The sequence below is a fragment of the Seriola dumerili genome, unplaced genomic scaffold (assembly GCF_002260705.1).
Source record: "Seriola dumerili isolate Sdu_G_001 unplaced genomic scaffold, Sdu_1.0 BDQW01000330.1, whole genome shotgun sequence".
In the NCBI taxonomy this organism is placed as follows: domain Eukaryota; kingdom Metazoa; phylum Chordata; class Actinopteri; order Carangiformes; family Carangidae; genus Seriola; species Seriola dumerili.
Window position 1 is genome coordinate 2,233,286 of NW_019174585.1, and position 27,777 is coordinate 2,261,062.

General features: G+C 40.6%; 1 protein-coding gene across 1 annotated transcript in view; it reads left to right on the forward strand.

Moving 5' to 3' along the window:
- Window positions 1-27,777, forward strand: part of LOC111232286 (cell adhesion molecule 1-like) — a 158,448-nt gene that overhangs the window by 97,602 nt on the left and 33,069 nt on the right. The window contains exons 3-4 of the mRNA XM_022759726.1: window positions 17,579-17,599; window positions 23,464-23,610. Coding sequence (XP_022615447.1) covers window positions 17,579-17,599; window positions 23,464-23,610 — 168 coding nt within the window. The remainder of the gene's footprint in view (window positions 1-17,578; window positions 17,600-23,463; window positions 23,611-27,777) is intronic.

Sequence of the window (27,777 nt, forward strand, 5' to 3'; positions counted from 1 at the left end):
GTTTGCGTTCAAGGATTTTTTTTTTCTTTTTTTTTTTTTTTTAGAGGGAGGAGATGAAAGCATCACAACAGTCAGCATCCATCAAAGAGCAAAAAACTCTGGGAAAAGTCCTGCACATAACGAAGCATGACTTGTTAAAACACAACATGAGGCTGTTGTTGTGTCTGCGCTGGGTGATTAGGGTGCAGCAGCGGGTTAAAGAGTTGAATGACAGGCGGATCCTGACAGAGCTCGCTCACTGCTCTGTCACTGAATTCGATCAACTGATTGTGTGTTTCGCAGCAGTAATGAGCTTTACAGTATGTGTGTAATGTGCCAGGAGCTGATTCGTATGCTGGATGAGCTAGCTAATTGTTCACAGTGCACATTCCCTGAGTCCCATGGCTCCTCTGATTTGGATTCATTTAGCCTTTATTTTACCTCATTATACAGGCCTGTGTTATTGCCAGGTTCTATGTGAGGTATTTTGCATTGTTGAAATTGACTCTGGTAATTTAATTTAAAAAATCAACTGTAGTACCCTGCACCTCTTAAATACAAAACAGTGGGAAGGTGCACGTTTAAAGCTAAAGGTGAAATATATTTGAGGTTATTTTTTTTTTATTTTATTTTTTTTGCAAGATGAACTCAATATACTTGATTAAAAATATCACCCTTTTGTCATTTTGTGTTATTGCTCTCAACAGCAAGCTGCAAAAGTATTATTAATTCCTCATATCACAACAAAAAGCAAAACTCCCAAGCTGAACTTGGCAATGACCTGTGCTTCCTTCAACCTTGTACACAAATCAGATGTGAGGAGCAGTCGTGGAGGGGGGCATTTGTATTTCAAGGAGGAAAGGTGGCTCGCAGCTAAGAGCAGTAAGGCCAGGAAGAGGATGTGGAGCTGCAGTTCAGTAGGTCTGAAAGCCAAGGGGATGAAAATGCTTCTTGATGCTGATCTTGTAGTTGCTCTGGATCCCAAACAGCAGCACAGAGACCTGACAAAACCAGGTATTTACACTGGCCCTCCAGTGGCAGTCTCTTCTCTTTCCAAAGCAAACAATACTATGTGCATAGTCCTGATTTTTCTTGAAAACACACTCTCACCAGTGTGTTTTGTGTTAAGCAAAAATTTCCTCAAATGCCAATTTTTGCAGGTAATCAAAGCTGCAGCAGCCTGTACTGCTGTATTAGCAGTATGGTTAACCTGACATGTAATAATTTGCATTTAGATTTGAAAGAAAGGAAACTCCTGAGTAGTGATTCAAGACTGCCGGGGAGTTTCCACCACTGTGACTGTGCTATCAGCCCACAGGAACGTTCAGACACTTTCTGTGAAGATTTCCCTGAGTTTTTCTTGTTAATCATCATATTTGATTCATCTCACTCGCTCTCTATATGTGACTGTGTGAGTGGAAGTGTATGCATGTGTGTGTGTTCCTGCTCTGCAGTTTGGCAGCTACCATTGTGTGGGCAATGCACCCCTGAGGGCAGTACCCCACAAAGCAAGTAATGGTGCTAAGCATGCAGATAGAGGACTGATTTAGACTGAGAGGCGTCTTTAATCTTATGAGGTGTCAGCAGTGTTGTGTCATAGATTAGGCCACTCTTTCTCTTTATTTCCCCCATGATCATCATCTCTTCTGTGTTCATCACGTCCTCCGGCAAGGACTGCTGTGCAACATCCGACATTCACATTTTATTATTATTACTAGTAGTAATAGCAGCTGTGTTGTTGCTCTTATAGTCGTCGTTGTATCAGAACCATTATTTTATTATTATTTCTATCGACTCAGAATGTGATATACATTAAACATCAGACGTCTCACAGTTAGGTATTGAACCTCAATACATTTTTGGTGCAGACAAAATGTATTTGTCACACTAACAATCAAAAATTGTAAAGAAATGAAATCCCATTGAATGTGTGATCAAATTTGTAATCTTGTACAGTTCTGATTATAGAGTAAAATCTGAATGGCTCATTTAATTTCAATTACTGTACAAATGCTGGTGTTTTGACAGCACTTAACATTTGAGAACTCAAATGAAAAAAATTGTTTTGGAGAAAAATGAGGTGTTAAACAAAAGTATTTTTCTACTGAATCTCAAGTGTCATATCTGCACCAGAAAACGATATGCAGGGCCATTTGTTTTCAAAGGCATCTTTTATAACTATCCTTTATCCTTGATACTTAAAGCAGCTTTTAGCTCCATTTAGATCATCATATTCACTTAGACATATTCAACACCCTTTCTTTATTGTGCCATTAATTTCTGAAGAAACTGGGAGACATGCTTTTAAATTTAAAGCTCCATCAGACTGGAATAATTTACCAAAGTCACTCAGATCTGTTGCTACCTTTCATGGATACAGGAATTTGTGTGCTTACCTAAAATGCACTTGTTCTTGTTTCTGACTGTATTATGTTACTTTGTTTTACAGTGTTCATATATCCTATTTCCTGTTAGTTTTGTCCAGATGACACTTGTAACAGAGATGTTAGCTGTTTTCTGTCCACCCAGATTATTTAATTTTATTATCATCAAGTTATTTTTTTCAACCATTTTTTTATTATGACAGAGACAGTGAGAAAGAGACAGGAAAGTTAGCAAAGTGAGAGAAGGAATGACATGCAGCAATTAGTGGGATTTGAGCCCAGGCCGCTGCGGTAAGGACTGAGCCTAAATGGTATGCGCTCTACCAGGTGAACCACCAGGGTGCTATTATTTATGTATTTATATATTTAACAACAACAAAACAAACATCTTAGAGATGCTGAAACACTCCGTGAGCTGAGGGGAACTCAAAGTCAAGTGACTCGCATAAAACGTTTGAGCCATTGTGTGTATATATGATTACTGCAGCTCTATGTAAAGGATCTGAATACCTCTTCCATCACAGTGTGTATGTGTGAAAACGGTATTATTTATTTAGCAGTGTGTGTGTTTAATGGTTTCTAAATGTACACAGGCAGTTGAAGCAGTGAGGGATAGACATCTTCTTTATCTGAGGTGAGAAGTGCAGAGAGAGATAAGCAAACATTGTGTGATGTGATCATATTAGTTGGTTTGCTCACTTGAAGGTGCAGACACAGTGTGCTGTATAGCCATAAAGATGCAGTAAACTGCTATGAATATGTGTTAGTCTGTCAGTCTGTGAGACTGGTTTGCTTGGTGTGTGCTTGACTGGTGTTGAGTCTTTGATGTGCTGCAAGATCTTAGACTGATCTGGAGCATGTCAGTGAAGACATTATGTGAGACTGCATCAGGAGATTTGGCATATACAATATAATGTCCCCACTCAAATTTCACACAACATCATAGCCGCATGTTTCCTCTGTTCTCATATTCTCATCCTACTCTCAAAACAAATTGACTCATTCCCATTAGAATAAGCTACAGACATTACCTTTGAATTGACAGTACAATGTATGCTAATGGTGTCGGAGCTGTGGTCGCACAGTGTATCCCCAAAGTAGTTACAGGGGTGTCTTAGCTGTTTCTGAGAGATGTGGAAAAGCCATTACAACTTAAACTGTGTAAATTGCTGCAAGCAAATGTGACCACCCTAAGTCATGTGGGTGGTACACTAACAACAAAGTCAACCTCGCCTGAAATATGGCTCTGCATATAAATTTGTGTAAACTTGCTGCTGCATTACGTTGTTCATTTGTTTACACTGTGCAGGTGGGGGCACATGAAGATTAAAGATGTAACTTTGACCTATGGAAGCTGGAAAAAGCGGTGGCAGAAAAATCTGAACAAGAGCAACAGGGACCGCAGTGAAAAAGCGACAAATGTTGCAGAGTAAACAAGGATTTAGAAACAGTGTGATTGATCATAAAGGTGCAGATATTCCCCTAACAAGCTTAGCAAGCCCATTCTCCGAAGGATTCCTTCTGAAAATGTTAACCAACAGTTGTTAACCCACAGATACAAACACAGGCAGCACAGAGAGTGCAGATACAGTGTTTTAAGACGCTTAGACAGTTAGACAGTCTCACATTAGGAGTTGGTTAGCATAGTTAGAAAAAAAAAATTGCCTATCACAATTTCCTAGAGCACAAAGTAACTTAATGTAACTTAATATCTTTTTTTTCTGACCAAGAGATTTGATTTACAATAATGTTAGACCAAAAATGAGTTAAACCATTATTCAGTTATTGAAATAGTAGGAAATTAATTTTCTTTTGATCGACTAACCGATTAATTGACCGGCAGCCTGACAGCAGTGCAGAGAAATTTCCTCTAAAGTTTTTGAGCGAGTCTCGCCCTTCTAACCAATCAGAGAAGGCCAAAAGAGGAGGTGGGAGCTCACGGTTGTCGTGAACATGCTTTTGATCGACTACTCTTCTCCCACTGAAGCTTCAAGCTAGTATTAGCTGCTGGAGGACGTTGCTTTGGCTGACTCACAGGATAGCAAGCTTCCGATTCCTGCATGAGGTGAGACAGCGAACACGATGAGGATGTAGGTGAAGAGCTGATGGAGAGGGAGGAGGAGTGGAGTGCTTTACTCTCAAGCGTAATGCCAGCGCCAGCTTGATTTCCAGAACTCGCATATTGTAGCTTTGATTGTAACCATGATCTTTCTCTAACTTCAACCAAGTGTTGTAGTCGTCTAACCCTAACCACACCCAGAGGCGTAGCTTCTGAACAGGCAAGGCAGGCGACTGTTTGGGGCCCTTGAGCACTCACAAACTGAACCCCACAGCAATGTCTCAAAATGCGGCTCTCTCCCCCTTAAACAACCAACGGATGATTAATAATGACATCTCAGTAGGAAACTTCCCTAAAGGGGCCCCATTTGGAATAAAAACAATGGGGATCTGTGATTGGTAGTTTGGTACGCCCATTCTCCGCCTGGCTGATGATTGATTGAGTGAATGTGCTGCTATTCTGTCAAGCCCACTGAACACTGTCCAGAGAGCCACATCAGAGGTCATTCAAAATGAAGGAGAGGAGATAAGGTCTTTCGAAAAAGTTGCTAAATGTGTTGCTAACTGCTTTTATGAAAAGAAGTAGCTAAAGGGTTTTAAAAGTCACCAAATCTAGTGACAAAATCACTCAGGAGAAACCCTCTTTATTTTATTTTATTGATTACATACTGGTAAGGGACACTGATTGTAGGGGCCCCTAGCAATTTTTCGCCTAGGGCCTCAGCCGACTCTAGAATCGCCACTGACCACACGTTCACCATTGTTTATTTGCTATGACCAAGATCGTTTCCCTATCTTAACTACACCATGCTTACTGTGGATGGGTATTGCAGAAAGCATGAAAAAAAAAAAAAAATTGGCATTGGACAGGAAATAGACTACTTAAGAAAGCTCATTCACCTCCTGTACTGAGGTGGCAGAAATCTCACACACGCATACTGATCAGTGTAATCAGTGTAACTCTCATTGCAGAAGGTGTGGGAAGAAAATAAAATGTTTAAAGAATTTCTAATCCTGTTTTTTAAATAGAACATTTAGAATTTTTTTATTTGAATTGAATTTAAAATTCACCAAAAAAAAAAAAAAAAAATGTTATGAATTTCAAATGCACACAGTAACAGGAGTAAGTGTAACAATAGACTGGGGGAAGCAGTGGTTAGATCACAGAACAAAAGACCGCTGACCCTGCCTATATGTAGTTGTCATGTCTTGCTGTTTGTCTACAAATATTCTCAGCAGATCTACTATAAAAGCAGTAAGTCAAACAAACGAACTTGGACAAGCTTGTTTGCCTTTGCCTCACTACTTGTGGATATGCTCTGCCTTTGATCACATGGGTTTCTGCTGGTTACATCCCACGTTCAACAAACACACAATCACAGGGATTGGAGACTAAATTGCCCGTTGATACAAATGCGCATGTGGACCCCAGCAAGCCTCACAGTCACTGAGGCTAATTGGAATCCAAATATAGAATAATAAACCTGCGTTTTACCCACACTACTGGTCGTCATGGTTATACCTCCTCAGGGACGAGTTTGAATGCAGACACCAGTCAGACTCATAGCGGTGGTGTTTTTTTTTTTGTTTGTTTTTTTTACTTTTCAATGTGTTTGAGTTTGCGTGTGCGTGTGCGTGTGCGTGTGCGTGTGTGTGTGCGTGTGTGTGTGTGTGTGTGTGTGTGTGTGTGTGTGTGTGTGTGTGTGTGTGTGTGTGTGTGTGTTTCTGGCCTGTCAGTGTGGCACATCAGCAATCGTAACAGGCGGTCCCAGTGGAGGGCAGACTGACAGGTAGGTAATGATCAAAGAGGCCGTTTTCTGTGTTTCATGTTGGGCTCAGAGACAGACACATCTGTACTGCCAGTGCCTCTGCTTTTTAATGGGCTTGGGTTGCACATAGCATTCACTCATCTCACACACATGCACACACACATACATGTGCATGCGCACAAGTACGAGCGCAAACTCTAGTCGTTTTGAGACTCCTCACATTAGCAGCTCCTAACACATCTCTCAGATTCAGCCTCACTCTCGCCCCGTGCCGCACTCCCTCCCTTCTAATAAATCGCTGAACTCTTGCTGCCTGCACACCGACTCTCAGTCATCTCAAACTGTCATCTGAACTGTATCGCACATCCATAAAATATTAACCTGAAGGGGAAACACAGGCAAAACCACCCAGTCTGTCTCCAATTTGACCACCCCTCCCTGCCGCCCTCCCTCCCCCAGTAAGCGGGACTATCTCTCTGACTCAGGTGCCAGGCCACTCACAGATATCTTACCCTCAATCTTGTGTCCACAGTTGCCAGTGGCTGTGTAGACGGGTTTGTACTCTGCTCTGCTCTGTTCAGCCTGCCAGTCTGTGTTTAATCAATTGGAGCAATTCAGATTGTATTTGAGAGAGGCCAAATCTCATCTCAGGTTGGATGTTGTTGGAAATGAAGTGCATCCTTGAGGATGGGTGTAAAAACAGCTTCACTTTATCTGGAAGATTAAAACTTCAGGGTCATGGTAATCTGTCTTAATGAAACTGTCAAGTAATCCGAGAATCTGTAAACTCTGTGTGTCACACTGGTGCTTTGGGCACTCGCTTGTGTATATGTGTGTATTTTAGCTGACTGAATTTCTACATGATTTTTAAATGACTGATTGGCAGACTACGGGGTTATGTGTTTGCTACGAGAGGTAAATTAACTAGCAATTAACCAATGTTAAGGTTGTTACATAGCCAATCAAATAAAACTACTCAAAGCAGGTAGAGGAAGCGTGAAGAGCTGATTTAATCATCTATGAGAGCTAGTCCTTTATGCGTTCTTAGGTTTGATCTCCTAGCCCTCTTAATTTTGCAGCATAATTTTTTTTCTCACTTTTTGAATTTCATTTTGTAAAGGAGGTTTTATTCCTTTGCAGACCTCACACCTTTGTACCACCGGCCTTGGCAGTGGTCTGGCAAGACTCAATAGGCCTTTTCTTGATACAGCCGTCATTTGAAATAGGTTGTACAAATGATGATTCACTCAAACATCTACCTGGGACCTTCCCATACAAGTGATTAGACAATTGTACTATTCTGTCTTTTCTTCTCATTGATCTTTGCTGAAAAAAATTCAACTATTCTGTAAACCAAAATCTCCTAACCCTTACCCACTACTATTTAGACTTAGAAGCAAAAAATGGGTCACACAAGTGCCTGACATGATTCTGTTGTAACACATCATGGACTAGTGTAGCCCCTTTAACGTCATTGCTATGACTATCTACTTTAATGGACCAAAAAGGAGATGTACTACTACTAATACTTTGTTTAAAAATACAAAACAACAAGGTTAAAAGTAAAAGGATGAAATGAAAAATTCTAGATATTCCTCTGTACCATTTCATACACATTTCCCCAAATTCAGCCTGATGTACATACAACATTTGGTACAGTATCTTTAGAAACTTTTGATCCCCATGAACATCGTTTTGCTGCATAGCATGAGTTTTTATACTCTCTTCTGGCAGCAGGATAGTGGAATTGAAGAGGTTAGATAATTTGAGCATCCCTTTATAGTTTGATCATTGGCAAGACATGTATTTTGAGCTACCTCCAATTTCAACTGAGTTAAAAGTCTGTGTGAGTCAGTGCGAGGCTAATAGGAGAATTACTTGCAATTTTTATTTGCTCTTAATTTTTCTATCCATAATTATCTGCTGGCACTTAAAGACTGTGAGATAACAATTTTATAAGTTCATTGTATGTCACACTGTGTGAGAGGGATCTTATAAAGTCTTGGTCGCAATCTTTGTCTGTACGATATCAGTTTTGAGGCATTACTGATAAAGTGATGAACGTGTAATGAATCCTTGTGTTACAGTAAAATACGGGAAAAAAACAGATGCAATCATTGAAAATCCTCAGAAAAGGAGGTGAATGTGACGCTGGTTACAGTCAGGGGAAACAGAGCAACATCCTGCAAATGGATTTTGAAGTGAATGCTTTTTAGAAGTAGCATTATGCTAGCTTGCCAGTGTATTCTGAGTAATTTCATGTCATATTCTGAAATTAGCTGTTTTTAAATGTGGCTTATAGCAATAGTCACATTGTGAGACATTCACTGTCACCCGGGTCTGTCTTCAAGCTCTAAATCAGCTGCTGTTGGACAGACCAAAGATCTCACCACACTTGCTGCTGTTGTTTTCTGTTTTATGATCATTGTAAACTGATTATCTTTGAGTTCAGCTGCTCAGACAAAGCAGGACATTTGAAGTCATCTCCTTGGATTCTAGGATGTTATTTCAAGTTATTACATTTTTTACTGTGATTTAATGAACAAATGATCAGTCTGTATAGAGAGTTTTGGACACTCTGCTTCTTCAAAACAGTTTATTATTGCAGGTAATGACTAAGTAAGAGTTGTTTGTCATATTTTTATTTACATTTGGGATTGCTGCCAACTGTAACATGTACTGAGTCCATATCAACAAATGCCAGTAAACTCAAGGCTGACCCTCTTTTATACGCTCAAGGCTGGCAGCTGATCCCCCTGAAAACCAACAGAATCTCTGAAAGGGGGGGGTGCATAGCTGGCAAGCATGGAAAGCCTCAAATGATTGATAGCCATTTGTTTTGCCTGCTTAATACAACATAAACTCTCCAGCGATTCATCACCAGAGTGAGAGTTTTTCATGGTGCCTCTGCAAAACCCACTAAAAATAATTCATTTTCTGCGAGCTACCATCCAGGCACTAATGTTAAATATTCATGTGGGTCCAGTCTAAATGATGTGGCCATTGGCACGCAGTTAGAGCACACTCTGTGGAAGGAAGGAAATGTCAAGCTGTGAATAAATGAAAGCAGTGAAGCCGTATATTACCCTGCCATTGTGAATTTACTATAGTTGCCATTTTGTACGGCCACTTCAAATAGATCTCTTTTATAATCAATACACTCAGTAAAACATCCAGCATATTGCCACGTTGGCAATAATCTGGGCCTGTGTTTACTCATCCTTTATTCACTTTTTGTATTTGTTGCCTAATTTGTGCCTCATGAATGCTAACAGAGGACTTTGTGCTATTTCTGTTGTAATGTTCAACATGTTCAGTGAAATAGACTATCAAAGCAACGAGGTTGACTCTCCTCAAAGATGTCGATGCACTGCGAGCTCCTCTTGTCACATGAGATCAATATGGCTTGTGCCTATGCAGCTGTTATGGTTTGATTCGTATTGACTGCCACATCAGTCAGCTGCATTCGTTTCTGAGATGTTTTCACTGCACAGCATGCTGATACGGAAAAGCTGTTGTCATGGTTGCACGGAAATTGTTTTGAGACGTTATAGGTCATCGTCTGCCATGATATCAGTAAGCACAGTGGAGGGAAAGGGCAAAATATAATAGAACTTACTGGGTTGAGTATCCATTTAGGGGAACTCAAATAGAGAGCATAATGTCCGCTGTGCATCATTTGGATGGAATGGGGAATGTTAAATGGCCTCATATTGACAGACACACTCTACCAGTATTCATTTTTATCACACATGCACGCACACACGTGTCCGCCGCTCACATTCACACACATTTCCTCCTGCAGTCTCTGACTAATGAGGCCTAGGGCTGGAGATGGTTCCATCAAGGAACTCCCCCCTCTTTCTCTCTCTAACACACACACACACACACACACACACTCTTTCTCGCTCTCTCCTCTCTCAAACGCGCACCTGATTGATAGCAGTGATTTGACTGAGAAAAGGGAAATGGGAAATTGAAAAATGTTGGAAGAAGATTGGAAACAACGTGCTGATTATAAACTCTGTGAGGAAACAAAAGGCCTTCCCTCTGCCTTTTCTCTTAGCACTGAGGTAGCAGGTGTGTGTCTGACAGGTGCCTGATTGAGGCGCACAAAAGACATTACAACTGCAAACAAATGGACGTGTTTAGCGTCCCCGGATGCAGTTAACGTTTTGGGCTGATAGATGTGATTATGAGTATATGAGCAGAGGCAGCCAGAGAATGGGCACAGGTGTTATGGAGAGTGAAGCAGAAAAGCAGCCATGTTATTGTTGTGATGGTAATAATCCATCTATACAATTAATGGTATGTCATCGCCAAGGTCATCAGCCTTGGGGGGTGTATTTAATATGTCTCATATTGTAATAATAGAGCCTCTCTCTGCTGGAGACAGATACACAGGAGGCGCAGGACCACACAGATTTATCATCATGAAAAAAATAAAAAGTGAGTGTAAAAATGAGAACAACAATCATTGCGCTCCAAATTCATTGATTTACAAAATAACCTCAATTACCATAGTGCCATCGCCATTTATTTTGATCTTTTTATCTTTGTGTTCCTATGTTCCAGGATTTAAAAAAAAAACAAACAAAAAAACAATAGCACTTTTATAACAGTGGCATAAATTAGATGCTACCTCCTTGAGAAAAGGCTTTGTGTATTCCATAAATGAGGGAGCGTCTTGGCTGAGGCCCCAGTGGTTTAATATTCTCTGAGTGCTTCCAGACAGTGAGTGGTGGTGCAGCAGCTGTCTCTTGACCCTGCCGGACCCCCACTTACCCCTCTGACCACCTCCTTTCCACTGGGCAGACTGTGGCGATGACAAGCCTGTCAGAAGCTTCTCCTAATGTCCTAATTACCTCTCTCACACACACACACACATATACGCAGAGACGTACGCACCTTCATAGTGAGTCAGCAGATATGCCGGCATACAGGCTAAGAAGCACGCACTCACAAACACACCACAGCTTCTGTGAACAGTGCTCATGTGAGTTTTCCTGGCAAGAGACCACACTATAGGTGAGGCATTACTGCATCTCCAGAATAGCAAAAAATTCCTCCCTCAAGACTCTTTGGAGGCTTTGATTCGAACCGTTCTGCGTGTGTTTTGATCCGGGCAGAATCAGAGCTTCAGTTTCTCTCCTGTGGTAACAAACGCAGCACTCCTGCCGCAACTTCCTTTTTAAAAACTGAGGCCGGGGCTGAAAAGAGGCTTCATAGTGCATGCTGCCTCTGAGGAGAAAAACAGGGAAAAAAAAAAAAAAGATGCAACGTCACCCGAAATAGACAATCTGAATGAGATGGGATGTGCCACTTTGCCAGAGGTTAAGCTTTGTCTCGGCTTTAAGCAAGAATCTCTCTCTGTTGCATGGTTTTGAGAGCAGAGCACACTGCCACTGCTACACTTAAGTCCATGCTCAGTCAACCAGTCTTGTTAACATAACAGAGTGGATGATTGTGCCTAGTAAGAAAAAGGAAATCATTGTACCTCCCAGCGTGTGCAGTTGGTTGGTGATTTATAGACCTCTGAAGTTACTGCATTTGTCACAATCAGTATGACTTAATAGTGTGTTACTATAACAATCTTCATGCCTCATATTATGTTGATTTGAGACATCCTGCCTAGTAGAATAGTCTTGTTTCATTATGTCAAATTATCTTTTGATAGATGTGTCACCGCGATATTAAGCAACCGCTGTCTTTTTTTATTTCTCTTTTATTTTTGCACTTTGCTGTTTTATTTGTGTAACTGAGAGAGCTCGGTGTCTGTCATGTGAGTCTGTGTGGAACAGCAGCCTGGCATCTACAGTTGTCATAAATGTGTTAGCGCTCCCTTTTTTCTTGACACGACTGTGAGAGACGAACACTACCTGAGCTGTGCAGAGTTGTCATTAAAGCGGCTGGTGGCTGTTTTCATTTTTTTTTTTTTTTTTCTCTTTGCCAGCTGCAGAGATGTTTTCATGTGTGTGGTGACTGACAAGACCCAGTCACGTATTCCAATGTGACTGCACACCTTTTTTTTTGGTTTTCAAAGATGTTACTGATGCTGAAATGTCTTAATTTTAGCCTTTTATTCATAAGAGCATCCAGCTATTATTATTTATGTGCAATTGTAGATAGCACTTGACTAAGAGGAGACAGGGCACCAAATTCAATATATCTGCTTTTTATCTGCCAGCATTTCTGAAGGATTATCCCTTAATCTCCCAATGTAAAAGCTGTCTTCAGCTACAGGTGTCCTCGTGGCTTTTCATGAGTACAACACAAACATTCTGGTCATAGATTGGACATTTACAAAGCACATTCAATCAACAGTCAGTGAGCAATTAACCACCTCTGTGAGGATATTTGCAAAATCTGCCTTTTATTACAGTTTATCAAGCAGGAACATGCTTTGCATCTCCTGTAAGCCGACCTGATAAATATGTTTTGGTCGACTCTGGAGAGAATTAATCTGAATATTCCCATTGGTGTTTACAGGTGAGCGTTTTCTGATGTCTTACTGACAGGCTGGGCTGGATTAAACTGGACCTAAGAGCTGATGTTAAAAGAAGCAGGTCAAGTGTGTAAATAAAATGCAGCTAAATTAGTGCTGTTATTTAAAAACAGTTGTTTTTACAGTATAATGCGAGCACCCTTCAGGGGTTGTATAAATGCATGATCCATTACAATCAAATTCTCCACTAATAAGCAGTAAAGGTCAAAAAACAAAAATAATCAGACTTGAGGTCCCCTTACTAGCTTTTTCAGAGCTTTCAAACATATTTTATGCAGTCTTTATTGGTGGGTGGTTTTCTCAGATATCATGGACATGAATCTGTGAAATCAGGAGCTATTGTTATTATGTAATCCAAAGCACTTCTAAGACTTCTAGTTCTCGTTTTGAACTGTAGGTTCCCTTTTCTTTACCAGCACATTGAGCAGGGCTGCTGCTAATTACTACAGTGGCCCCTACGGACAAAGCACAGTCAAGAGTAAAAGCACAAACATGAAGGGAAACATGCTCCAAATCCAGCAATGCAACAAATAAAAAATACTAATAGGGAACTGGAAATTCTATGGGACACTAGGGGGAGTGATTTTCAGGTGAGAAAGTAAGCATTTAGATTTTGGACCGTGGTCACCATTGAAAGCTCCATGCTCCATAATAGGATTAACACTTTTGTCAAACCTCCAATACTAGTTCTTATATACAAAGAGTCTTTATATATGAATTCTTTAATGTGGATTTGAAAATGATTATCCCTGACAACAAAGACTAGCATAAGGTGTAGGACCCTGGTTTTTTTTGGTTTTTTTGCGGGGCAGCTGACTGCTTTTGTTTTTTTTTTTTTTTTTTTTTTTTTTTTTTTCTGTGAAAATTCTAACCTCAAAAGTTGTCAATGTTTATTCGGTCCACTCTGCAGGAGCTCGCGTCTCCATCCGATTCCCTTGAAGAAAAAAAAGTTTGATGCCCACCTCTGATCCTTCTAATTAAATGAAAACACAGTGGGCTCCACACAGTAAGATAGCATCGCTCCAGACACACACTCACGACAGTAACCAGTGTGGATCTCTATGGGGAACTACAAACCTCCAGCATCCAACTCTGTTGTGTCCTCTTATGCAGTGCAATCACACACTAGGTTGACATGCAACACGCTACAGATCATGAGCATAAAATAAGCAAGGGAATGTTTTACCTGAAAGGAAGAACATTAATTCAAAGGCATCACACTAGTACTGAGAAGAAATGTTGTCTCATTAGTGTTACCCCACTGCTTTTACTGAGCAGAGAGAGAGAGAGAGAGAGAGAGAGAGAGAGAGAGAGAGAGAGAGGCTCTGCTGTCACAGCTGCCTGCGAGAAGAGAGAAGAGTGAGAGAGAAGTGAGGAGAGAGATGATGTAAGAGAGAGAGAGAAGAAGAGAGAAAGACGAGATGAGAGAGAGAGAGAGAGAGAGAGAGAGAGAGAGAGAGAGAGAGAGGCTATGTGCCACTCTTACTACACAGACATCTTGTCTCCAGAGGTCTGAGTTTGCCTCACTGACTAAAAAGCTAGATTACTATGGATTCATTGGGGTGGCAGTGGGTTGAACACAGATGCCTAAATACCAGAGCACTTAGAACCTCACTTCTTATAGAAAACATAATGCATGAGCATTTTTCCAACAGGAAATGTAGTCACGGCAGGTGGAGAGTAGGAATTGCTCCACTTTTCTTTTTCCGAACATAATGCTGCTCATTGTGTGGAACAGGAGAATGAGATTTGGATGAAAAGGAGAATAGGTGAGGAGACAAGGACAGACATTATTTGGAGGACGGCTGGCCTGCCTGCTCTCATCCAGTGTGATTGACAGATTGGTGCAACGGCTGCACTCACACGAATGCCATCACACGCATCCCCCCAGAAATCTGTCTATCAGCACTGTCTAAGCAGAGCGACAGCCATGACATCTAATCACAGGCGAGCTGGCACCTCATAACTTCTACCTAATGTGCTGCAGGTACAGAGGAGAGAAGGGATGCACAGCAGACACTCCACCACCACCACAAAGCTATTTATAGCCTCTTCAGAGGCCACCAGCAGGAAGTGGATCATACTGAAGGGTTAGGGAAGGTGTCACCACACTATATCACAAGCCTCTCTGTTTAGATATAGGCCTCTGTTGACAAGATTAAACATTGAGATGCCCTGGTATCAGTGTGATACATTTTTCTGGGTTACACTCCTGACAAAGTAACATAAAATGAGGGCAGATATACTACACATACAAGATGATAATGAGCCATTTACATAATGTTGCTACAACATTATAATTACCTGGCAATTAAAGCAGCTCAAATGCCTCATTATGGGCTGTCCTGAGGGCTGGTTGGACTGGGACGCATACGGTGTGCTCATTCAGGCTCGAGTTTGAGTCTGGCTATCAACCTCTATCACTTGCGGTCTCTTTTTTTTTTTTTTCAAATCACTTTTAGCTGGAGCAGAATTGCCCCAGAAGCCTCATTATATTAAATTATTGCATAATAAAGATAAAGTTTTGACTGACACTTTAAGTTTTAAAGAAGCAGAGGCTTAAGCCAGTGAGATATAGCGGCAGGCCCCTGGACAATGTTCAAAAGTTGTTTCCCATCGTGTGCGATTTGTCACTCACACTTTTTTGTCCTGAGGGAATTGCTGACACATTGAAAATGCACAAAGGAGTGTAACAAGGACATGTGTCATACCTTACACCCTTATTACGCCGACAATGACAAGTGAGACAAGCAGTCACTTCAACATACTGTATGCTTGGCACTGAAGCTCACATTGCTCACAGCCAGAGTACAGAAGCCCCAAAGAGTGTGTGAAATGTCAATATAATAAAAGATGGTGTGTGAAATATAAAAATGTAGATATGGATGTGCAGCAGAGGGCAGGGGGAGGAAGTGTGCGTGTGTGTGAGGTATGGTGGGGGTGGGGGTGGGGTTGTTTATGAATAGCAGACAATGAATGATGGAAGCTCTCCCGAGGGTGCAGTCCCTGAGCACTGCTGCAGGGACTTGGGAACATGCCAGTCTCCCATGCCCTGTGAGATGCCAGTTTGGGTGGGCACCGTTCCGAATGGGTGCTCTCTTCTCCAGGATACACCGCGGGTCCCAGGGGAGCGTCTCCAGGCAGTGGCTGCTCCATAGCGAGGCTGGCTGGAATCTCAATCAGGCACATGAGGGGGAGAAAACAAAGTCCATATTCCCTCTGTTCCTCCATATTAATATGAAACTCAGGGAAAATGGATAAAAGGAGAAAATGGCTCATTATGTCAGGACTGTACACACCTGTGGAAGAGCTGGATTGTAAAAATTGCTCATTATGATGCCTTTTTGTGTTTTTCTTAATTGGTGTTAAATTACAGAAATACAGTGCATTCTTAAAGTATTCAGACCCTTTCACTTTTTTCTTTTTGTTATTTTGCAGCCTTATGCTAAAAGTGTTTAAATAAATCTATACTCAGTACCACATAATGACAGAGCTAAAACAATTTTAGAAAATTATGCATTAAAAAGTAAATATCACATTGGCATATGTATTCAGACCCTTTGCTATGACACTTGAAGTTTATCTCAGGTGCCTCCAATGTCTCTTAATCATCTTTGAGATGTTTCTACTCCTTGGTTGGAGTCCAGCTGTGGTCAATTTAATTGATTTGACCATGATTTGGAAAGGCACACAGCTGTCTATATACAGTAAAGTGTCACAGCTGACGATGTATCGTCGATCAAAAACCAAGCCGTGAGGAGGAAGGAACTGCCTGCAGAGCTCAGAGACAGGACTGTGTGGAGACAAAGGTTTGAGGAAGGCTACAGAAAAAGGATTCCGCTGCACTGAAGGTTCCTACGAGCACAGTGGCCTCCATCGTTCTTAACTGGAGTCTGGGACAACCAGGAGTCTTCCGAGAGCTGGCCACCTGGAGCGATCAGAGCAAGGCCTGGGTATTGGAGGTGACCAAGACCCCGATGGTCACTCTGGCTGAGCTCCAGAGATTCTGTGTGGAGGGAGGAGAAACTTTCAGAAGGACAACCATCACTGCAGCCCTCCACTGATCTGAGCACTATGGCAGAGTGGCCAGACAGAAGCCTCTCTTCAGTGAGAGGCACTTCTTATCACCTGCCCAATTCCATCCCAATGGTGAAGCATGGCAGTGGCAGCATCATCCTATGGGGGTGTTTTTCAGCAGCAAGGACAGGGAGACTGGTCGGGGTTGAGGGAAAGTTGAACAGAGAAAGTTGCAGCGATATCCTTAATGAAAACCTGGTCCAGAGAGCTCAGGACCTCAGATTGGCCTGAAGGTTCACCTTGTAACAGGACAGTGACCCTATGCACACAGCCAAGACAATGCATGAGTGGCTTAGGAACAACTCTGTGAATGTCCTAGCCGGAGTCCTGACTTGAACCCAATCGAACATCTATGGAGAGATCTCGCCGTTCACCAACGGTCCCCATCCAACCTGACAGAGCTTCAGAGGATCTGCAGAGAAGAATGGCAGAAAATCCCCAAATCCAGGTGTGCAAAGCTTGTCGCGTTGTACTCAAGAAGACTCGAGGCTGTAATCGCTGCCAAAGGGGCTTCAACTCAGTACTGAGTTAAGGGACTGAATACTTATGCCGACGGGATATTTCAGTTTTTCCTTTTTAAGAATTTTGCAATAAATTCTAAAACAAAATGTGGAAAAAAAAAGTGAAGTGGTCTGTAGTATATGGGGCTATAATTTCAACACACCTATTTAGAAATTATGATTGTTTTTTTTGTGGAAACAGTGGAATATGGCTGTCTGCTTGCATCCTGTCTGCTCACATCCTGTCTGTTTTCTTCTCTTTTGCTCTCTTCTCTTCTGCTCTCGTCCTCGCCTGCGCTGCAACAGGAGCTGCTGAAACCGTGACAGGTACTCATTTTTTTTGCTACCTGCTGTTCATTTGGACTTGCTTGCTTCTGTCTGTGTCTGTTGATTGGCTGTCCATCGCAGTCTGTTCATCTGTGCATATTTACATAAATGGTTGGTTATGTTGGTATTTTCTCTTCAGGAAGGAGGAGAGAGAGGCAAACCGCTCACCATGCCAATCCATTCTTTTTTATTTTTAATTCTCAAATCAACACTTAGCCACATGTAATGGCAGGTTTCAAATTTCTGTCCAGGCTCATCTGGCCACTATGCATTCATTCGAAGGACTGAAAGATACTCACAAAACCACAGTTCTTCAAGTAGACAGCAATAATGAAAAATAAAAATACAACCCAAATAGTCACAAATGCCAAACTAACATGGAGGTGGACCATTTTCAATAATACTGGCAGAAAAAATAAACACAACTGGTTTTAACTGTCTCTTAAACTGAAAACAATACAAGTCTACAGCCATGCTAGCAGCAAAGCTCACAGCTGTGCTTTGAGCTAAATGTTCATGTATTAGACAAATGAATGTACAGGCCTGAATTTCTGTACATTAATTGCATAGAAATCTGAATCTGAAATCCAATAGTTACTAAGATATTTGAGTGGTGGACTGACCAAGTGATGGGCTGACAGAATGGCTACAAATTATTCACTAAACAATTACTATAGACTTTTTATTTTGTCAATATATTATTAATATAACAGTTATTGATCTAGAATTATTCACAACAGTATAACACGTATACATTGAATATTTAAACAACATCTTTCAGCACATATTTTCTTCTTCAGGAACACGAGTTGTGAGTGTGCTGCTCTCTTCTCTGATGCCTCGCTGCAAACTAGCGCCTCACTAAAACAGGTTTACTAACCCTTTAGTTCTTTATGTTGTGTTCTTTCTAACATGGTCTGAAGTTAAACAAATGCAATTATGTGGTTTTGCCTGGTATGAATAAAATCAAATTAGCCAAAAAGCCAGAAAACACAACAATTATTAGTAATAAATGAGCAGTGTGCTAAGTACACTCATCTCTTTTGTCTCTGTGAAAATCCCTAAAAACTGTAACTGCTGTTCCTGCAAGACTTTTAAGCACTCCCCTCAAATATGTTTACTTGGTAGATTTTGAATTTGCCAGGTATATTCCTCTGCACCTGAAAAACTGAGCTTGAAACACTTTCCTTTTCCTAATTTAATAAAGTAAAACATTTAACATTTAAAAGGGAGCAGTTCACGGTGTTGTGTAGTAGATACCACTTTCTAATAAAGCATTCTTTTCATAAAGTTTATAGGGATATCCAATATAAATGGTTAATAATTTACTAATGCTATATAAATCGATTATAAGTCAGTCAAGCCCACTTTGGGTTGCCAGGTAGTGAAAACATCCCTTTGGCTTGTGATTATTCTTTTTCTTTGGTAATGATGGTGTTATAAATGTTGGTAATCCATTAATAAGTTGTTAAGAAATCGCTTTTGGCCCAGACCCTTTCCTGACCTTTTCTGGAAGGGGAGGTGAACATAATCCAAAAGGATTTTTTCACATCCTTCACAAACTCATTCATGGCTTAAAACTGATCTATAAAGTTTCAGTTAGCGAGTCACCAACCGTTGAGCCACTATTAATGAGTCATAAACACCTTGTTAAGAGTGCCCCTTCAGAGAGTGGTATCCAATCATTACAGTATATGAATCATTTCATTTATATCTGAAAAACGACACCTTGTAATGTTTCAATGGGGAAAAGAAGTGAAGATGATGTTTTTCTCAGGTTGAACGTCCTTGTTTTCTAGTCATGTTGTTGCATCATTTAAATGGTCAAACTGAGCTTCTAAGAGCTTATCACTGGTTAAAAAAAACCCAGAAAGATGGTCAAATTAGTGGGTATGAAATTTTTGAAACCTTTTCATGCACAGGGTCTAGGAGAAATGGCACAGCGCTAATTATACCCTGAGACAGAAGCCTTCTCACTTGTGAACATCCTTAAAACAGCATTTCATCATGAGGATCAGGGTTTAATGACTGAGTGGGATAAAGACACACAGCAGTGAGAAGGCATCATCAGAGAAGGAGAGGGAGAAACTTTTATTGTTAATGACTGTCTAGTCGTGGTTGTTCCTTGAAAGGACACAACTGCTGCAGACAGCGGTGACTCAAGGGAGAGGAATTGGGGGCTGGCTGTCCAGCTTTTTGCTGCCCCTTTCATGTCTTTTGATGTCAAAACAAGAGAGAAAAGATCAAAGAGAAAGGCAACTTGATTCAAAAGGTGCCTGTCTCCGAACTTCTGATGGAGGAGCTGGTCCGCTAATATTTCCTGATTTCCTCAACTTTTGTTAAATTTGATTGGGGTGGGTGCTGTTTTGCATTTTGAGGATGGCTGATGAGCCGAGCCTCCACGCCAGACTCTTGATGCCAGATTGTACAACCCCTCAGAGAGCGCACAGACTTTTGAAGGTCTGTATTTCTCTCTGACTGTTTCATTCAGTATGTTGTGATGCAGGAACAGGAGGGCAGCCATGTGTAGAGATACAGGCACTTTACTCTTCCAGACAGCTGCTGGAATGAGTGTGAATTTATCAGCCAGTCATCTGTGCCATGCCTCTGCCCACTCCCCCTCCATCCCCACCCACTACCCAGAATTAATGACTGCCTCTCCTCATTTGCACCCAATCATGACCAGGATGCCGAGGCAATTGAAAATGTTTACTCCAATTGCGCAAAACCCTCCATGTTCCACAAAGTGGCCTGTTTTCACTTTGATGGGATTGCTAATCACAGCGACGTTATTTATGTGTGTTTTGAATTGGAGATGAGCCTAGGCTAGGATATTGGAGGGGGACCAACCTTGCTTGGGGCTGCTAAACCTTATGGAGAATTTATCTATTGCATTCCCTTTCTCTCAGTCCAACAGATTGGGAGCAGAGTAACCTTGCTTTGAGGCTGCTCTATGTTGCTGTTTTGACTGCCAAATATATTACTTTTACAGCGATGAAATAAAATAGACATCAAAACACTTCACATTGCTTTCGCCTCATCTTCTTTAGCGCTGATGCACTAAGCGCTGTAGAAGATGAGGAGCTCCAGCACACTTGATATCATTACAGACTTACACATTTCAGCTCTCCACATGAAGATTATTTTTGATTTGATGCTTATGATTATCTCTCACTTTATTTATTTCTTTTACTTTCAGATTCTAAACAGCTTGTGTAGCTTGAAAGTTACTAATGGCTCGCTGTACTCATTCCTTAATTCATTCATTAATTCAGTGGTTCCCAACCGAGTACTAGGCTACATTGCTAAAGGGCCGCAAGAAAAAGATCTGATTTGGGAGAAAAAGTAGAATTTTTATTATATGACTTTAAAGGCTATTATCAAAGCCTGTTATATGCTGTCTGTGCATTAATAACGTAGCGCAGCTTGATTATGTGTATCTTTCATCATCACTCCTTGGATACTGATTTGGAGCCAACCCATTTCCAAACTGGACGATTCTCCACGTCAAGATTTATGTTCAATGTCAATGTACCCTATATGTAGAAAAGGGGAAAAACATTCTTCCTTAACCATACCTTAAAGTAATAGTTTGACAATTTGACAGTTACTGAGAGCTAGAGGAGAAGATTCATACCACTCTCACATCTCTATGGTAAATATGAAGCTAGAGCTAACAGCTGGTTAATGTAGCTTCGCACAAAAACCGAGGAAAACAGCTAGTGACGCAAGGGAACAAAATCTTCCAACCAGCATCTTTAAAGCTCTTTATCATTAACATGTTATATCTTTAATCTATGCAAAACCAAAGTGTAAAAAAGGAGCAGCCAGGCCAACTAATAGTCTGACACATAACTTCCAGTAAAAAAAAAAAAAAAAAAAAATATATATATATATATTATATATAATATATATATATATATTTATATTATATATATATATATTATGTTTAATGGACAAATATGAGAGTGGTGTCAACCTTCTCATCTAACCGCAGAAAGGTTAGACAAACTATTGCTATAACACAGTTTTCCCCCTAACCTTAACCATGCTGTTGTTGCCCTGCACAATATTGTAGAAAGCAAGAACATTGGAATTGGATATATTCTGGGGGTTTCAGACTCGCCTGGTATCAGCGTTCTCACCTGGCAATAGCTTTGTCAGAACGTGAAGTCCTAAGTCCATCATCACCTCTTTACTTTACTTACCATCTCTGCATGCTGTGTCCGTCTTACTGTTGCAACTGACAGGTCAACATTAATAAAAACACAACAGAAGTCTGAGTGATAGTTTGAGTTTCTACAGAGGAGGGAGACAATATGAAAGGCCTAACGTGTTGTAGTATCCAAACAATACGTTAGGCATTTGACCACTAACCAAGTTAAGTTAACACTGTCAATATCAAAAAGTGAATTTTTTTACACTTATTCTTTTACACACTTATTCATCATTTTCCTATGTGTCCCTAGTGGCTGTTAGGAGGTACGACTTATCTCCAGTAAACACTATCATTCACTATCACCCTCTGCTGTACTATTTAATTTGGCTAATGTCTGTGTCCTTTTTCACAATTTAATATAAAATTATCTCAGTGCACATTAACAATCGGTGAATATAAAGTGCATGAAATCCTATCTCAGATTAACTATAAACCGTTAATGGGTTGCGGTGTCTACAATTTGGATATAATCTCTGTCTGTTTTTACCTATTACCTTCCTTTTGTCCTGAACCTGAGCCCTAGCAGCAGAGTGGAATGAAATGGGTAGTTCATTGCATCAGACAGGTCTGAGGATCGTTTCTCCACAGGAGGTTAATTTCTTATTGCTTGCCGCATTCACAGAGTTCATTTTGAATCATGTTAGTTTGGCTGTCTATTCCCATTATCACTATCTGAAAATGCAGGTGTTTTTTTCCCTCCACTTTGTAAATGTCAGAATTGCAATAGAGGTGTCTGACAACTTGGGCATGCAAATGTGCTTTTGATGTTTTCTTGGGGCCGTGGCTGAGAGTGTTGTTCCTACGCTGGTGTGGAGGTACAACACTCTCAGCCACAGCCCCAAGAAAACATCAAAAGCACATTCTCTATTCTCTTTACGCTTTTTTGGCTCCTGCCAGATAAATATAGCACAAGGTGACTTCTGATTCTCTTTTTCTTTCTCTTGGAAGACAGGGGAAACAAAGCCAGGCTTTTTGTGTGGGGGGTTTTTGTGTGGCGTGTAAGGTACGATGACAAGGTCCGGGGCCTGTCTTTGGAATCAGTGCCAGTGTGTAGAGACGAACTCAGATGGTTACAGCACTTTTATTCCTAGAGATACAGAACAGAGCCACTGAGCACACTGAGCACACATTGGTCACATGGAACCTCAGATGGAGGGCTCTGATAAAGCTTAACCATCAACAGCATCCAGCCCGTCTCATCTCTCTCTTCTCTCTATCTCTTCTCTCTCTAACTCCCTCTCTCTTACTCCCCTCCTCCGCCCCGCCCATATCTACTACTTGCCACTTTCTTACACTCTTCCTTTGTCTCTCTTTCTTCCTACCCTCTCCTCTCTCCCTACCTTTGTGGGCAGCAGAGCTTACAGCCCATCTGGCACTGACTCACAGGGCCCACTCTGAGCTGGGGGAAGATCAATAGTGACAAACATTGCACATGGCTCTTATATTAAAAGGATTAGACATGGCTGCAAACAGACAATCTACACAGCCTATTCACATATCTTTACACTTTGCATGTGTTGACATGTAGTCCCTGTAGTGAGAAATATAAATATTTGATAGGCTGTAAATATCCAGACAGAAATGCTTGTCTTCCATTTTAAATATCATTGTACCATCTGTATTTTTTTGTCTGTGTTTTGTGAAGTCGAAGGTCAGAACCTAGCAACTGACAACGTGTCGGTGATCGAGGGGGAAATGGCAACCATCAGCTGCAGAGTGAAGAACAACGACGACTCCGTCATCCAGCTGCTCAACCCCAACAGACAGACCATCTACTTTAAAGATGTTCGACGTAAGTGCCCCAGAGACAATGTTCACAACATTATCTGAAATTTAAAGCACCATGTCTTAAAATGGTCCTTGTATAAAAGAAAGAGAGAGAGGGAGAAATCTGTTCTCCCAAAGCAAAACGACTACATAAAGGTCTCAGTAATAAAGTTGTCTGAAAAAGACAAGAAATAGATCACCAAAGCTCTATATTGTAAGCATCCACTCCACCTCATCATTAAATCTGCAATATTTGCTGTAGTTGTGCATGTACACCTTTTAAACTGCAGCAAATTAGTAACTATAGAGGGAATTTCTTTTTTCTTAACTAACCATTACCAAAAACAATTAAATACATATACCACAGACATACCATTTATGTTACATTTATGCATGAGCCTAACCAATACTTGCAAAAACATAACTAGAGATGAAACGATCAGTTGATGGATTAATGGACATAAAAATTACATTACAATTGCAACTATCTTGGTAATCTATTCACTGTTGAAGTCATTTTTTAAAAATCCCTTCCAGAAATGTTTTGAGACACATAAAATGAGTCTGCTTTGAATAATAATTTGTGTCTGACACAGTTTTTCCACAGAAAAGTTGAATATTCTTGTTAAAAAATCTTGTTAAAAATTCTTGTTAAAAAAACTACATCTATTCCTTCTCCCTCACTGAAAAAAGTCTAGACTCAATGAATATGCAAATATGTTTTATTTAACTACTAGACACAAGATGTCTCCTACTTCACTGAAAAGTCCATTTTCAGGCACCGGAGACTTCACGTTTCCACATCACACCTGTTTAAGTTACATATTGGACAACATTTGGCCAAAATAGTTGCAATATCACAAAATCATGCTCATATGTCCACGTCTTAAACTGAGATTTCAGCACAGAGAAACTTCCTCCTTTCAGCAGATGAATGTGAAAACGGCTTCTAATATCAAATGCTGCACATACACCAACCTGCACTGTGAAGCACCAGACAAAGAAACAAGAAGCAAAAGACATTTTTAAATGGAAGGTGGCTTTAAGCTCCAACTTCTCAAATGTGTTTGCTTTGGATTTCAGACGGTAATTCGGACAAAACAAGACATTTACTTTGGGCTCTGTGGAGCTGTAATAGGCATTTTTCACTGTTTTCTGATGTTTAGAGTCCAAACAAGCAAATGATTGATCAAGAAAATAATTGGCAGATAGATTGATGAAGATTATCAGTAGTTGTAGCACTAAACTTAACTGTTCACAGGACAAACAGGTGAAAATGACATGGCTGATAATGCACCTCAAAATCCAATCTGTTGTTGAATATTCCTCATATAACTGTGACCACAACGTCTAGTCTAGACGTCATACTTTGTGCTTATTTCACCACATTTGTGAGAAGAAATTGCACTGCTACAATAGTTTTTTTCCCCTGATGTATGCCTGTTTGTGTCAGTTTTAAATTTCAGGGCATCCTGTACTAAAGGAATCCCTTTGCTTTTGACATTACAGTGAAGGTATCAGATATCACTACAAGATCAGCTCCAGCTGTAGGTTAGATTTTCTGTGCAAATGTGATTCCATCTGTCCTTGACTTTCTGACTCTTTTGCACAAGTCATTAAGCTCCGAATGCGGCAAGATTAATATGAGATAATTCACAGTGCTACCATAATGGGAATACTTTTGTGTCCTTGTCACTGTTCGATTTTACGATAATCTCTTAGATTAGGATATTGAACATTATGATTATGCATGAGCATATGGGCTACTTCTACTTTGAACCGAGTTTCTGTCTCTGCTTTTTTACTTGTTTGTATCTGGGATCTGAGCCAAGATTCAAGGTGAACGAGAAACACCCTTCATTTCAGTCTGTATTGCATCCCAGCTGTTATTTCACAAGTCTAGGTAGCGAGACGTGTGTTCCATTTTCTCACTTGCGAAGAGCATCAGGGGAGTTTCAGTACACGTCTTCGTCATATTTGTACAAAATTTGTACCCAAAGCTGCCTGAGAATATGGCAGACAAAAATGGATTGATGTAAAGCATAGGTCATGTTGTACTCTGTATCTAAAAATATTTATTCCGACACTATGGAGTAGATAGAGATTGGGAATGTTTCGGTTTAGAAAAGCAACAATGAGTAATTAGCTCTTACATCCTAGTAAAAATCAATATTAGCTCTGTACTGTTAACCAAATCTTTCCATGAGGTTAAGACAACCTTGTCCTCTTCATTCTTTATTGAGCTGCTCTACGTGGGCTTGTAAACATTTAATTTTCTCTGCCTTAGTCAATACAGTGCCTTTGTCAATTTCAAAACACAAACTGTTTTGTTTATCTGCAATTAGATCTGAATATATGTCAGGTTTCTGACAGACGGCCAAAATGTTATTCGGCTGCTGCATGTTTGTGTTTCTTGTAATAGGGCCTAGTGAACCCCATGGCAGCGCTATTCTAGGCTCTGTTCCTAAAGGACTGCTGGTTCAGTGGGGGACCCCCCTCAGCCAGTGCCATTGTTACCTGTCAACAGGGCCGCTCGACACAGTAGCAGATCTTTGTATACAAGGAAGTAAACAGCAGTGACATAGAGACACACCAGGTGCTACAAGAACAGCAGCTACAAGCGAAGCGGCAGCCACAGAAACAGATACGCACACAAATCCCAAAATGATAGCAGCTTTACAGTACCAGTGAAGGCCCAGTAAAGCAATTTCTATTACAGTAAATAAAGATGAATTATGTCATAGGTATAGAGGCTGAGCGAGTCTTGTTGGGATGAGCCATTTATTCTGCTAGATATATGCAAAATGACATGCAATTTGGCAGAGTTGTCATTTGAAATGGGAAAAATGAGCATTTATCAGCAAAGGTGGACCTCTATAGATGGTGATGCAATATCAAGCCATTATTTATTCAGTGCATTTTTGTTCAGCAGTTGTCTGACTCTGTGTTACAAAGGTTTAATCTTTAAAGTGATATTCTACGAAAAGACGTCTCTGCTTTTAGCATCAAATACTTGACTCTTATAGGTTGAAAGCGCCTGAAAACCTGGTTTTAAATCTTAAAGCTGCTATAATCACTGTTTTCATAACAACAATGTATCAATTCAAGGTGAAAATAGTGTGACAATGTGAAAGGAGTCATTCGTTGTGATGAACCTACAGAAAATGATCACCCAAATCTGCAGCTCCCCTCAGCTGTACAGAGCTTTAAAGTGAGTTTCAGCTCATTGTTTAGCTGTCCAACCCACAACTTAAGCTCGATGTTAGCAGGCTAACCTAGCAGCTAGACCTAGTCCCGTCTCATAATACCACTTTGCACCTCAAGAGGCAATAGTGTAACTATAGCGTCCTGTCAGCCCTCAGGCCAACATGAGAGGATGAAGAGGTAGTAACTGTGGGTAGACGATAAACATGTGTTGCAGCCATACAGAGGGTCTGCGATGTTCCTCCACTTTTTCCTCAAGCTCAGCTATTGATGCTGCTGCAATTGTTCTCATGGCCCTCTTCCAGCCACAACTACATCTTCCCTGTCTCTCTGACTGAGCAGACTGGGTGTGAAATCATCATCATTAGTCTATCAATAACTGAAGACAACAACCTACCAGTTACATTATCAGATTATAAGGTAAACCTGCATGGAAAACATTATTCCTTCAATCCATGTAGGTTTGGCAACATGTCAACAACTGCCCTACGCTGAGGTTAGATTTCTTCAAGCTAACATAAGCTCAGTGTAAGGGTGAGAGTTTGGACTTGGTTGTGATTGGCCAGTGAGCCAAGTCCCAGAACGCGCATGCAGCTCTCATGCACACCCTGAGTGACAGGTATACAGAGAGGACCAGTAAAAATTATGGACACCCCAACTCTCTGTTATAATAAACTAATATTTGTTTAGTGTATGAATTTGACAGTTGGCCAATTCTTATACACAGCCCTTTTAAAAATCTAGTTTAATTAAATTAATTAATTTAATTCCATGTGATATTTAGAGCTTCAATGAGGGCAACAGCACAAAACAAGCTGAAACTATTTGTTAGTTAAGTGGTAACTTGACTAGAATAAAATTAATCAGGGACAGGTTTACTGTTCCATTAATCATGTGCCTTGTTTTTTTAATCAAAAAGTGCTTAAGATTCACGGGCATCAGCTTCTCAAATTTGAATATTTCCTTAGTCTTCTGAAAGAGTAAAGTG